At 39.2% G+C, this 13,098-nt stretch overlaps 1 protein-coding gene across 1 annotated transcript in view; it reads left to right on the forward strand.

The window, feature by feature from the left end:
- CSMD1 (CUB and Sushi multiple domains 1) overlaps nt 1-13,098 on the forward strand; it is a 2,061,182-nt gene that overhangs the window by 1,422,829 nt on the left and 625,255 nt on the right. Inside the window, exon 9 of the mRNA XM_025393463.1 lies at nt 2,739-2,863. Within this exon, the coding sequence (XP_025249248.1) occupies nt 2,739-2,863 (125 nt within the window). The remainder of the gene's footprint in view (nt 1-2,738; nt 2,864-13,098) is intronic.

Below are 13,098 nucleotides of genomic sequence, written 5' to 3' on the forward strand. Positions count from 1 at the left end.
TGTTGGCCATTTTTACGTCTTTTTTAAAGAAATGTCTATTCAGGTCCTTTGCCCGTATTTTACATGGATGATTTGTTTTCTTGTGATTTCCTTGTTTGAGTTCTTTGTATTTGTGGATATGAACTCATTACCAGATATTTTGTTCTCCAGTATTTTCTCCCATTATGTAGGGTGTCTCTTCACTCTATTGCTTGTTTCTTTTCCTGTGCATAAGGGTTTTAGTTTGATGTCATCTCATTTGTCTATTTTTGCCTGTGTTGCTTGTGCTTTGGGGATTTAGGCTTATTGATTGCTTTTTTCTCAAAACAGAATACAATTTGCTACTTATACCTAAAGGAATATTGGTTGGATGTAGGAAAAAAAATGCATGAAAAGAGAGAGATTTTATAGGAGCACAGAGCCCTCCACGACTAAGCAGTGATGTGCTATGTACTGCAGTCACTGAAATACAGTGCTTGCTAGGTTGAAGCAATGCCCCCCACCCCTCCCTTTCTGTTTGAACTCCCCTGGAATGTTACATTAAATATCAGGGGCTTAGGTTAAGGGGATCATTGAAAAAGTGGCAACACTCCAATTCCAACTCTTCCTACCCGAGGACTCTCATGTCATTTTATTTATTTTCTTCATGGCACATTGTGACACTTTTTTGTTTTCTTTATGTTTGGTTTGGTTACTTTTTTCTTTCTTAACTATCAGGTTATCTCCATGATATTGTGGTTTTGTGCTATTCACTTCTGCTGCTTTGGTACTTAGAGTACACATGGTAGATGTTCAATGAAAATATATCGAAAGAATGGTGAAAACTATGGATATTAAAATTTAGGTAAATAGAAAGAACTGGAGATTGATACCTGGAATAGAAAACACAAAGATATAGCAATTGTCTTTAAAAAAATTCTTCGATGAGGTTTAAACACAGATCAATGAGCAAAAACTATGGTGGCGGAATATGTCTACAATTACAGATGTCTTAAATAAGTGTTATGGCTAGCAATTAAAATGGGAATAATGACTGGGTTTTGTTTTTTATATTTTTCACATTTAAAATTAGTACCTATTATGTTCTTACAATGCTGGGTTTCTCAAAATTAGTTCCACAGAACTCTAGTTGTCCTGGATTCCTGGAGGAAAAAAGAGCTTCCTAGACAGATAAATCAGGAAAAGTCTACATCCTTTGAATTCTCTTCATTATTTTCTAAAATAAGCTTTTGCATATTAAGTTTTATTAAGATAAGACACCCCTTTAGAAAAGAAGAAAGGTGTTTAATTTTGTTTAACCTAGAATTTTCCCGATTGGTTGGACTCTGATTTGACGGCTGTTGTAGACATCTATGGCAATCCCCAGAGAGTGTTTCATAGATGCCATGGGGGGGATGCTGGTGCAATGTTACTGGAATGATATTTATTCTGATATTATAGATATGGATTTTTTTTTTCACTCAGCAAGAAAGAAAAGCATCTATTTATGTTTCCCCTATGTTGTCTCTATTATTAACTTCATCCATCCACACTGACAACTGTGCTTCTTTTCCTGCAAAGACTCCTTATTTCACTTCTGTTTCCTCAACAACAGCCCGGGGTTTCTCAAACTAAAAACATGAGTAGAATTTCCTCTTGTAACAATGGGCTTGTCAGGTAGTTAAATAAGACTACATTTCATTCAATGCCAGAAGCCAGGCTCAGAAGAAGTAATTGGGTGGTGTTCAAACCTGATCTCTGCCTCTCACACTTTTGAATGCAGCTGTCCAGTTGGTGTTCTGTGACAGGGTTTTGTTAATGTTTGCAACCGTAAAGCTCCGTGTTTGCAGATGCAGCTCTGGAGCCAGGACGATTTTTTCTCTAACTCCAGGCTGGATGGATTGCTTTCTTCTAAAACACGGTTGGGCTCAGTGGCTCACACCTGTAATCCTAGCACATTGGGAGGCTGAGGCGGGTGAATCACTTGAGGTCAGGAATTCAAGACCAGCCTGGCCAACATGGTGAAACCCCATCTCTACTAAAAATACAACAATTAGCCTGGCGTGGTTGTGCACATCTATAGTCCCAGCTACTTGGGAGGCTGAGGCAGGAGAATCGCTTGAACCTGGGAGGCGGTTGTTGCAGTGAGCTGAGATCATGCCACTGCACTCCAGCTTGGGTGACAGTGCGAGACTCCGTCTAAAAACAAAACGAACAAAAACACAACAACAAAAAGAAAGAAAAGTAAAACAAATCATTCTTTTCCTGTAAGAATTTCTGAAATATAATATCACTAGCTTTCTTTTAAATATAATTAACATTTGTGATAGTAAAATACGTTCTTTACTGAGATATTTTCTTAACCTAGACTTTTTTACTTCTTGTTTTTGTAAAATCTTTATTCATGATGAATGACATCCAACTTCCTCTTGTTTTCAGGGTACAAAATTTCTTCACATTTGTTTTCTTATTAAAGCCACAACATTCAGTAAGGTCATTTTTGCTATTTATTTTCTATCTTAGTCGTGACAAGTTAAGGTTCATATGTTTGTTTAGCTGTGAAGGTGGAAGAACAGGAATCTGAACCCAAGTCTTTTGATTTTATAACCTTTGCTAAATCACAGGGTTGCCTCTATAAATCATACCAAATGGATTGCTTAATGTCTTATGCTGTTTTAACTGCACAACGTCAGAGCAGCCATTTTGCTGATTTTTTTTTTCCCCCAAAGAAGTCTTCTGTGAATAATTTGGGATTTTTGTTTTATTTTTTAACTGCTTAGGGTTGGTGCAAATGTACAATTTTCTTGTGAGGACAATTACGTGCTCCAGGGATCTAAAAGCATCACCTGTCAGAGAGTTACAGAGACGCTCGCCGCTTGGAGTGACCACCGGCCCATCTGCCGAGGTAAGGCACCTGTGGTGTGGTAAAGCCCAGATTATCTCTTTCTTTAGGGTTGGCATTTTTTTTTCTGAATATACAATTTAAGCATGAAGCATTGTCTACAGTCAGAGTACCACTTGGTAGTAATGTACGTTTTCATAGTGATGTGGGTAATAACAGAAATCTTTCCTTGGAATTTGTTAAGAAGCTAACATTTCCAAGAATATTTTTGTGTTTTACATTTGAGGACAGATGTGAGCAAAGCCACGCATACTCACTGTAACTTGGCATCTATCTATACACACACACAGTGTGCATGTGTGTGAATCTATGTTCCACAGCTGGACCTGCCAGAAAGGTTTCTGTGCACCCCGCAAATCTAAAAAGTTCACTTTCCCATTGCAGTGAGGTTGAATTTTTTAGGTATTAATTACATGTAGTAATGAAAGGAATTATTAACCCGATTCCAAATCACCATTTTATTAGTGAATGATCTTTAATCTCTAACATAGTTAGCAGAGTAAAATATTCATCATTATTATCATCATCATTTTCAAATAAAACATATGTAGTCAGCAAATGTTAAATTGTTTATTTGTTACTGCTATGAAGTATATACCAATTCTTACCAGAATTACAGAAATCATATTGAAACCAGCAGAAAATTATTTTGGTTGTTTTAAAATGAAAAATAATAATAATAAAATTAAAGAAATGCTAGGTTTGGAGGTTTTGTTTTTGCATTTTGGCTGTAAAATGATTTATGTAAACTGGTAGTTTTGGGAGGAAAAGCACTAGTTTGACTAAAAAGGAAAGCTTCCCATGTAAGAATACCTTATCTTTCCATATAGTCTTTTCATGTGAATGGACTTAAACATTTTAAACTTTTAAGCATTTTAGTTATATATAAAAAAAAAAAAAGGTACAGGAAGCATAGTGCCTGTGAAATTAACTAGTTGCCAAACATGTCACTATTGTCATCTAAGCTAGGAATACTCTTTGGCACCATTTACTATATTGTGCCTGGTCCCTATAACCACTGGGGACCGGGCAGGGTGGGTGTATGGCCCAGCTGACAGCGAGCTGTCACCTCTTAAATGGAGACCCTTCACAGAGTCAGCAGTGTCTGGTCAAGGAAAGGCACATGGCTGTCCCCTTCTTTTTGTCACTAGACTACTTTGATTGTACATTTTTCAATTCTAACGTAAGACTCTTAAGCACTTCAAAGAACCGTACTCAAATTCATGTTGCCACTAGAGCTGCTGATGTACAAGCCTCCCAACTACACACGAGGGACGAGTCACATGGATTATTTTTCCTTTAGGGGGGAAAAAAAAATTCCTTCGATAGTTTTCTTGCTCTTATATCCCAGAAATAGACTTCATTATTTTTAAAGTGCACTTTTGACAGATAGTAAATGTGCATTCTTTTACATGTTGCTTTTAAATCAATATTTTAGAGTAACTTAAATATGTGCCTTTATATTATTTGATGTTATAAGTTAACCCATGGCATTGCCTTTCTTGGCCCTGACTCTCGTCTTAAACTCGAAGCGCTTTCTCGGCATCCTGTCCCAAACGTATCACACGCTCAGAGGCGCCGACGTCTTAGGAAACAGCTGCTCCATCCAGGCTGAAGGTGGAGGCGTTTCTCCCATCCTTCTCAACCCCTCAGCTACTCACGCTTAGGGAGAGTTAGAAGAGGATTCTTTGTGGTTTTCTGTTCTCATCGATTCAAGTGTCCCACTTGATCATACTTTGGAAGAGAACGCTTTCTCCACAGGGCCTCTCTTGCTTGGTGTGTTTGGTTTGGTTTCTGGAAAAGTTGCTAGTAATCGCCAAGACTCTGCCTCTTCCTTTCAACTCCACAGGCAAAGAGTGCCTGACTTTATCCATCTCCTCTTCTCACTGACGATTCCCTTGTTTTACTTAAGTTAGATACACCTTGATCATCACTGAATAGTTCTTTAGTTCTTTTTAAGTTTATTACTTGTAATAAATTTAGTAAGAACTGAAAATGTATTTGAAGTAATAAACTTAATTTATTTTTCTGAAATAATAACTTACAGTGCTGGAAATAATTCCTAAGAAAGTGTTTTTATAGTGGATGGGTTTTACTAGTGTTGACTCAGACAAAGGCCACGCTCTCACATTTTTTTGAGATAATCTTTTCTCCATCTTGGACTCCTGCTGAGACATCAAAGGGACAATGCTCCTTAGCTATCTAGTTGCATCCATTGATAAGATGGATAAGAAACCCTCAATTTCTTAAAAAGTATCCTTTCTAGGAGGTAATACTTGTGTTCTGACCTTACGGTCATTCTGAGGTTTCAGAGCACGGCTGTGCAGCCACACACTCTGCCTTCCTGTCTCAAATGCTGCCGCAGCTCTCGCTTCCAAATTTCAGCCTCTTTTGCCATCTGCAGAGGCTGAGAAGTTTCAAAATCATCCAGCCCTGATTCCTTTGTGTTTGACAGTCCTCCCCTCAATTTATGTCTTTCCTATCGTGTTTTAGCATCAGCAACAAGAAGAAATCAAGCGGCCTCTTGGACACATGGCCTGGAAATCTCCTTAGCAGTTCATCTGTGTTTGTCACTGAACACCCTGCTTCCCACCTAATCACAGAACCACTTCTGCTAAGCTTCTGCCACCTCTTTCAGTTTCCAGGAATGTCTCTCTTTCCCAGTCCCACCAAGAGTATCGTTACAAGATAGATTTCTACTAGCCGTCTATCCGAGGCACCTGAGACCTCCTCTATGACTCTCCCCAAAACCTGGCAGCTCTGACCCACTACCCAGTTCCAAAGCTGTGCCCACGTTTGCTTCAGCAACACCTCATGCCCAAGCACTTGACTCTGTGAGTAAAAATTCCAGCAGAGAAGCAAATCCACTAGGATGGAGACAAATGTATGGGCTTAGATCAGGGAACTGGCTCAGATGGTTGGTAGGGCTGGCATTATATCTGAATTCTGAAAGACCAGCTGCTGGGAAGGAAAGATAGGGATCTGGCCAGGCTCCCCGGGAAGAGGTCAAAGCTGCTGTCCCCAGGCAGGGGTCTCTCTGTAAGGGAAATTCTAAGCCCTCTTTGAAGACTTCCCAAATGATTATGTAAAGGCCACACAAAATAATCTCCTTAACTTAGAGTCAATTGATAAGGTACATTATTTATGCCTCCAAAATCCCTTCACAGGAACACCTAAGTTAGTGCTGGATTGAATAACTGGGAAAGGTATGTGTTTATTTCCCAAACTATGTATGTGACTTTGAAATATTTAGTAGCTAGACTAAAAAGGTACAGAGAAACAGGTGAATTGAATTGTAATAACATTTTATTTAACCCAAAGACTCCCAAATAGTATCACGTTAACATATAGTTAATACAAATATGATAATGAGATGTTTTACATATTTTCTTTTTTCCATACTGTGTTTTGGAAATCCAGTGTGCATTTTATACTTAGAGCATAGCTCGTCTCTGACCAGCTGCATTTCAGGTGCCCAGTAGCCACGTGTGGTTAGCAGATGCCACATATGACAGCACAAGTTTAGACATTTACAGTCGTGATTTTCTTCCTCACTATGAAGAGCCATCAACACCCTTGTAGTTGTGAAGAGGAGAAATGAGCCCAGTGAGTTGTGCCGCACTTCTTGGCTGGCATCCTTCTGTAGAACACCCTTCAATTAAAATCCGTAAGCTCCTCAGGTTGACAACTTTTAGGAACCCTGAGTATGTCACCATTCCCTCTTTTAAGTAGCGTCTCAGTTTGCTTCCAATAATGGATTCATCCATTAGAGAAGAGTTGGAAAGCATTTATAAAAGTGGAGCTTATATAACTATTTCTATAAAAAGATAACGTTAGATATCTGAAGTGTCCAGGAAAACGGACAAATGCTACCTAAAACAGACTACGGGGAATCGTTCTTTGCTATCGATAGGTTCTGTACATCAGGGACCATTTTCCAAGTTCATTTGTCACTCTGCCATTACCACAAAAAAATAGTATCTAAAAAGACAGCATTGGCCCAGCACAGTGGCTCACACCTGTAATCCCAGCACTTTGGGAGGCCAAGGTGGGCAGATCACCTGAGGTCAGGGGTTCAAGACCAACCTGACCAACATAGTGAAACTCCGTCTTTACTAAAAATACAAAAATTAGCTGGACATGCTGGTGCATGCCTGTAATCCCAGCTACTGGGGAGGCTGAGGCAGGAGAATCACTTGAACCTGGAAGGTGGAGGTTACAGTAAGCAGAGATCGTGCCACTGTACCCCAGCCTGGGTGACAAGAGCAAAACTTCATCTCAAAAAAAAAAAAAACAGACAGCATCATAATTTTGAATTTTTCTAATTCATCCTCTAAAGGTGGCCTAATAATGATCGTTTCTGCCATGTATTCGCCACTGAACCATCTATCAAATACAATAAAATGCCCCTGATCCGAACATCATGCCCATTCTGAGCATAAATCTATTCCAGCGAGGTGCGTCCAGGAAGGACTGGCTCTCAAGGTTCCTATTTTCATGAAGGGTCTGTAACTCTGAAGGAATGATCATGCCTCCTCGGGAGCAGGAATATCTGATGGAAGCATTTGATACATTGCAGTGAGTCAGAAGTGATCCTTCCATCTGGCGGCTGGTGTGGTTAGCCAATGCTTACATTAGCTAATTAGCTCTGAGAACCGGGGCAACATTACCTTTTCTTCCTGTTACCAAACAGATGAACGGTTGTCATAGCTCAGTAATTATACAAGTGATTTTGTTTGAAATTACGCTTACTTCATTTAGGAATATGAAAACAACCATTATGATTTTTTTGCAGGGTAAAACATTATGAGCTGTGTAAAACTGTGTGAGTATCTTTAACTGGCAGTAGATTTTTAAAATAAGCAAACAAAATGGAGAGAAGGGTATCTCGTTGTATTTTTTTTAAGTGAAATGATCAGGCTGGTACTTCATTCCATCAGTCTTTAGGGGCAATTTATGTAGAGAACTTCCTTCAATGCTAATGCTCTTTGATCTGTAGAGTTAATGTTTTGAGTTGCTCCCTGAGATGAAAAGCCCGCTAAGAAAAATAAAGTATTATTGGCAGTTGTAACTGTGGTTTCATGGAAGCTAATTGGAGCCAGCCAGAGCCAGAGAAAAAGTTATTATTGCCTTGGAATTTCAGATTAGGTTAGCTAAAAATTATTCTTAATTTATGAACTCATCATTTACCAAAAACTTTTAAAGTTTTTCTTTTCCATCCGTGTTTTCTGTCCATGTAGAAATGACCTTTTAAAGAGTAATAAGAAGATCATTTACCTCAAAAGATGACTCTTCATTCTACCAGGTTACAGATCCAGTGTCCGTGTCAGGATAATATTTTGTGTATTTGATCAGGTAGCCACTATCTCAGAGATTTAGAGAGACAAACACAAGGTTAACTTTTTAATTCCCATGAATTTTGAGAAATTTCTGTTGTTGTTTCCTGACTCCTGAAGCTTTATACTTTTTACCTGAAGATCACCTGGGAGAAAATATATTTTTATTATTATTATTTTTACTAAGTTATTGGCAATAATATAGTTTTGTATCTTATACTACTCTCATACTCTATTGACATAAAATAACCTGAAAGCTAACCTTCAGTTAGCTTTTTACATTCCTAGAGCAGGCCACATTAGCTAATTACATTCCTAGAGCAGGCCAGGGATGTCTCTCTCTTAGGATTCTTGCGCATGGTTTCCCCTCTCTGGAGTATGCCCCTCCCTCCAGGTATCCGTGTGACTGTCCATTTGTGCCTTTCATCAAATGCCATCTGAGCCCACGTCCTTCCATAACCACTTCTTACAGAGCAGGCCTTTTCCTTCACTTTACAAATCTTTTATCTGCCTTTCTTCAAAGCTATTTTCTCCTTCTGACATTGTATGTGTGTGTGTTTGTTAATTTCCTGCTGAAGGCAAGAAATTTAGTTTTGTTCTCTCTCCACCATGCCCTCAATGTTCAACTCATAATGAGCACTACATGTACACTTTTTTTTCTTATTATTATTTTTTTCTTTTTGAGACAGAGTCTCCCTGTGTCACCCAGGCTGTAGTATAGTAGTGCTGTATTGACTCACTGCAACATCTGCCTCCCAGGCTCAAGCGATTCTTCTGCCTCAGCCTCCCGAGTAGCTGGGATTACAGTCACCTGCCACCATGCTCAGCTAATTTTTGTATGTTTAGTAGAGATGAGGTTTCACTATGTTGGCCAGGCTGGTCTCAAACTCCCGACCTCAGGTGATCCACCTGCCTCAGCCTCCCAAAGTGCTGGGATTACAGGCGTGAGCCACGGTGCCCAGCCAGGCTGCGACATGTCAAGCCATGTAGTAAATGCTTTATTGTCTTCTTTTATTCAATCCTCAGAGCAATCATAAGTAGAGTTATGATTATTCTAATTAAATAAACTGAGTGGCTTAAAATTACATAAGTTAAGATGAGACAGCTACCAACTACCTAAGCCAGGCCTGGAACCGGGTGTGGTGAAGGAAAGGAAGCTTTTAGCCTCTGTGACGTATTAACTTCATTACGGTGAAAATGTGGACGTAAAATTTGTGCTGGATAAAAATGTTTTCTCCTAAAAACATATGAGAAATAGACTATCCAATATAATTATGAATTTGCTTTTAAAAAAAAAGCTTCTAACGTGACCCCTGAAATCCCACTAATTTAAATTTAATCAATTAGAATCTTTCTTCTTTCAAGTAATTTGATTGAGTAGTTACTATACAACTATAAGATTTCCTGGAACTGCATTTAAATAAACAGATAAGTTATTACTTTATATTAAGTAGGATAAATGGCATGAAACAAGCCTATTTTATACTTAATAAATATTCATGGATTAAGTGGATAAATGTCAAAATGGCACGCATTGGCATCCAAAATTGGTTAGTTTTCTTCTCCCTTTCCACTTTCCCTCCTGACATATTATAATTCTAATTTATCATTCTGTGAATTCCACTTTTACTGAGGAGACAGAAAAGATGTAAGTGAAGTTTGAGTTTACAGGTTTGGAAAACTGTCAAGCAAGTAACATCAGGTGTACATTAGGTCACAGTTATTATCCAAGTACATTTATCAAGCACGTCAGTGAATTTTACTCTCTATTAGATGTTATATTTCCAAGAGGCAAGGCCTTTGCAAGACTAGAAAGAGGCGTTCTTCTATAGTTTGTATAAAGGTGCGTCTACACATTTCCACTACGGCAGCTTATGGAGAGAGATCTTGTTTTAAAAACTGGCTTGGCACTGGTATGTTGTAGTTACTTAATTATGCTGCTTAATCACCTACTTCATTGACTAATTGAATGCCTGTTTAGTGCAGAAGCTAAGGGAAGGAAAGGAGTTTCCCTGCCTCCAAGGATGCTGTGAAATTGTCCAGTCCCAGTCAGAACAGCTTCCCTGGGCTGTCTCCTGCGTGAGGAGCTGCCTGATCAGTTCTTTGCATGAAGTGAAAACCCAGCGAGTGAGTCCGTGAGTGAAGAGAGAGGCAAGTGATAAGCCTTCAGATGTCTAGGTTTCTGAGTCAGATCTTGTGGCATCGTTTCGTGAATTCCCAGAACTTTGGATAAATTCGTATTCAAATAGATCCCCCCAATAGGCGACAAAGCAACATAGATACGGTTTTTAGATAAGATGATGGTAGCCATCTGCTTCCTTTGCAAGGACCTGGGTGCATTGCTGAGATTTTCTCGACACCCATTTTTCTTCCTGCCTTGTAGGCTGCTGTACCCTTGCCCGTCTAACTAGAGGGTTTCTAAGGGAGGACAGCAGACATCCCTAACAGATCATCCCCAAAGCTCCCTGACACTCCTTCATTGGAGCTACTCAGTATGAAGCTCAGCCCTGTGTCATCTCTTATTTCTCAGCCTGTCCCATTTTCTTCTCTAGCTCTTCTTTTTCTTTTTTCCAAATACCAAATTTTTACAAGTTTAACGTATGATAGACATGAGAAATCATACCCTTCTGGTGCTTCACAGTAGGCACCTAGGACACAAAACGATGGGCAGGGCCAGCTTTAGGGATCCTTCCATCAGGGAAGCTGATGGAGGGGAAGATGTGGGTGTGCTCGATGGAGGACTGTGTGCTGCCTCTTCTCTCTCCACGATGAAATTCAGAGAAATTGATGTAATCTTTCCTGGCCCAGGTAATAAGGTGAGCTGCAGAACAGCTAGAGGACAACAGACACTCTGTTCACCACCGTGTGGACATCAGCTGGTGGAAATCACAATAGCTCAAGCCACAGAGTGGTTGTTTAATAAGGACTCTACAAATGCATGGTTGACCTTGCAGTCGTTCCAGTTGAAAAACTGAGAGTGATTCTGACTAATAGAAAACCCTAGATGCAAGGAAGCAATAACTAAATAAATCATAATGAGCCAGATAAGGGGCGCATCATCAGATGGTAAAGAAGCAGATGATTAGGTTGGAGTAGATTTAGAAAGGCAAACACTGAGAAAAGAGCACAAGCTTTCAACAATGTGCTAAGAAGGAGGGTTAGAATTACATAATTATAGTTAGGTTGTGTGACTTAAGGCTGTTACACCTATTCAGAAGCTACGCTAACATTTATTGAGGAAACTATCAGATGCTAAAAATTGTTCTAATTGGTGAAGTTAGACAAATGAACAAACCAGACACAAATCTCTGGCCTGAATATTCCCAATATTCATTTCGGATGACCATTTTGATGGCTTCATACAAAAAAATGCAAAAAATAAATAATTTGTTATTAAAATATGTTGCAAAGATGGAGAGAGATTTCTAAATTTAAAAAGAAACATTATGGGTTCATTTGCAAGCTTTTGGTAAAGAATGTCTGTGAAGGAACTGGGCCCATGACTCGCTTTATGTGAAACTCCGTACTTCAGAGGCCTGAAAATGTGGTGGGTGGACTGGTTTCCTATGCATATTTTACTAAAAGTTACTTCACAGATCAAACATAATGCATGAGATGCATTTCATGAGATGCTGGTAGCCAATTTCATAAGCCAAGTGAGGGGCCAGCTTCACAGCAGGCACCTAGGACTCAAAGCCATGGGCAGGACCAGCTTTAGGGATCCTTCCAGCAGGGAACATCTGGGTGAATGCGGGGCTGAGCCTACCTTGTCAGTAGGATTGTAACAAATGACTTTCCCCCTGCAAATGTTTTTCAGATGTACTTTTTAAGAACTTGAAATGCAGACTGACCATGCCAATGTGGTTACATTGATTCACAATTAAATCAACAAGTATTGATGAATGCTACATGATGTTTAGAATAGCTATGAATTTAAGTGTTACAAAGTAGGAAAATGCAACATAAAGGTATTACAACTCAGATTTTATTGATCATCACTTTTTTCAAAGGTTTTCTAGCTGGATAATGCTAATATTAGAGGGCTTTAAGATTTCACATCTAAAGTTTATGATCCTGTCTGAGAACAGCTCATTAAAAACAGACTCATTAGAGAGTGAGATATTAGCATACAGGAGGGGTCCATGTTTTCATTCAGTCCTCTGTCCAGTGTCCAACGACACACCTACTGAGTTTTGAAAACCCAGTTATGTTTTACCCATGTTTGTTTTTCATTTGGACAGTAAATGCCAGTATTTTAAAAGTTAATTTTTTTATTTTTATTTATTAATTTTTTGTTTCAATAGAGACAGGGTTTCACTGTGTTAGCCAGGATGGTCTCGATCTCCTGACCTCATGATCTGCTGGCCTCGGCCTCCCAAAGGGCTGGGATTACAAGCGTGAGCCACCACACCCGACAAAAGTTAATTTTAACACACTTATCAATGTAGACTAGGTCAATTTTTAGCCAATTATTTCCATAGTAAGTAGAAAGCAATGGAACAGTTATCTCAAATCATCTCGTCCCATTTTCACATGTCTGGGACTACAGCATTGTATGCAGTGCTGAGGAGGGACAGGTAATTGCAGAAAGAGGACTGTTCTAAGGTCAGGGAGTGCGTAACCTTTTAGGAGAGAGAGATCTCAGATGAATAGTCACAGTAGATTAAAGATTAAAGAAGTATTATGAGGAATAGGCATGATTTGTCTTATTATTGTTACCATTGTTATTACATTGACATGCATGAAAGAGAGAAATGTCTGGTTCTGGAGGCCCTTTGGAAAACCTGTGTTCAATGGTTGATTCTTTTTCCCCCACAAAGTAGCCCTTGTTAAGTCACAAGTCCTATTCTGCTGGGTTTTGTAGCGGAGGCTCCTAGAAGAATAACTGACTTGAAGACAGGG

Source organism: Theropithecus gelada, chromosome 8 (genome assembly GCF_003255815.1).
Source record: "Theropithecus gelada isolate Dixy chromosome 8, Tgel_1.0, whole genome shotgun sequence".
NCBI lineage: Eukaryota > Metazoa > Chordata > Mammalia > Primates > Cercopithecidae > Theropithecus > Theropithecus gelada.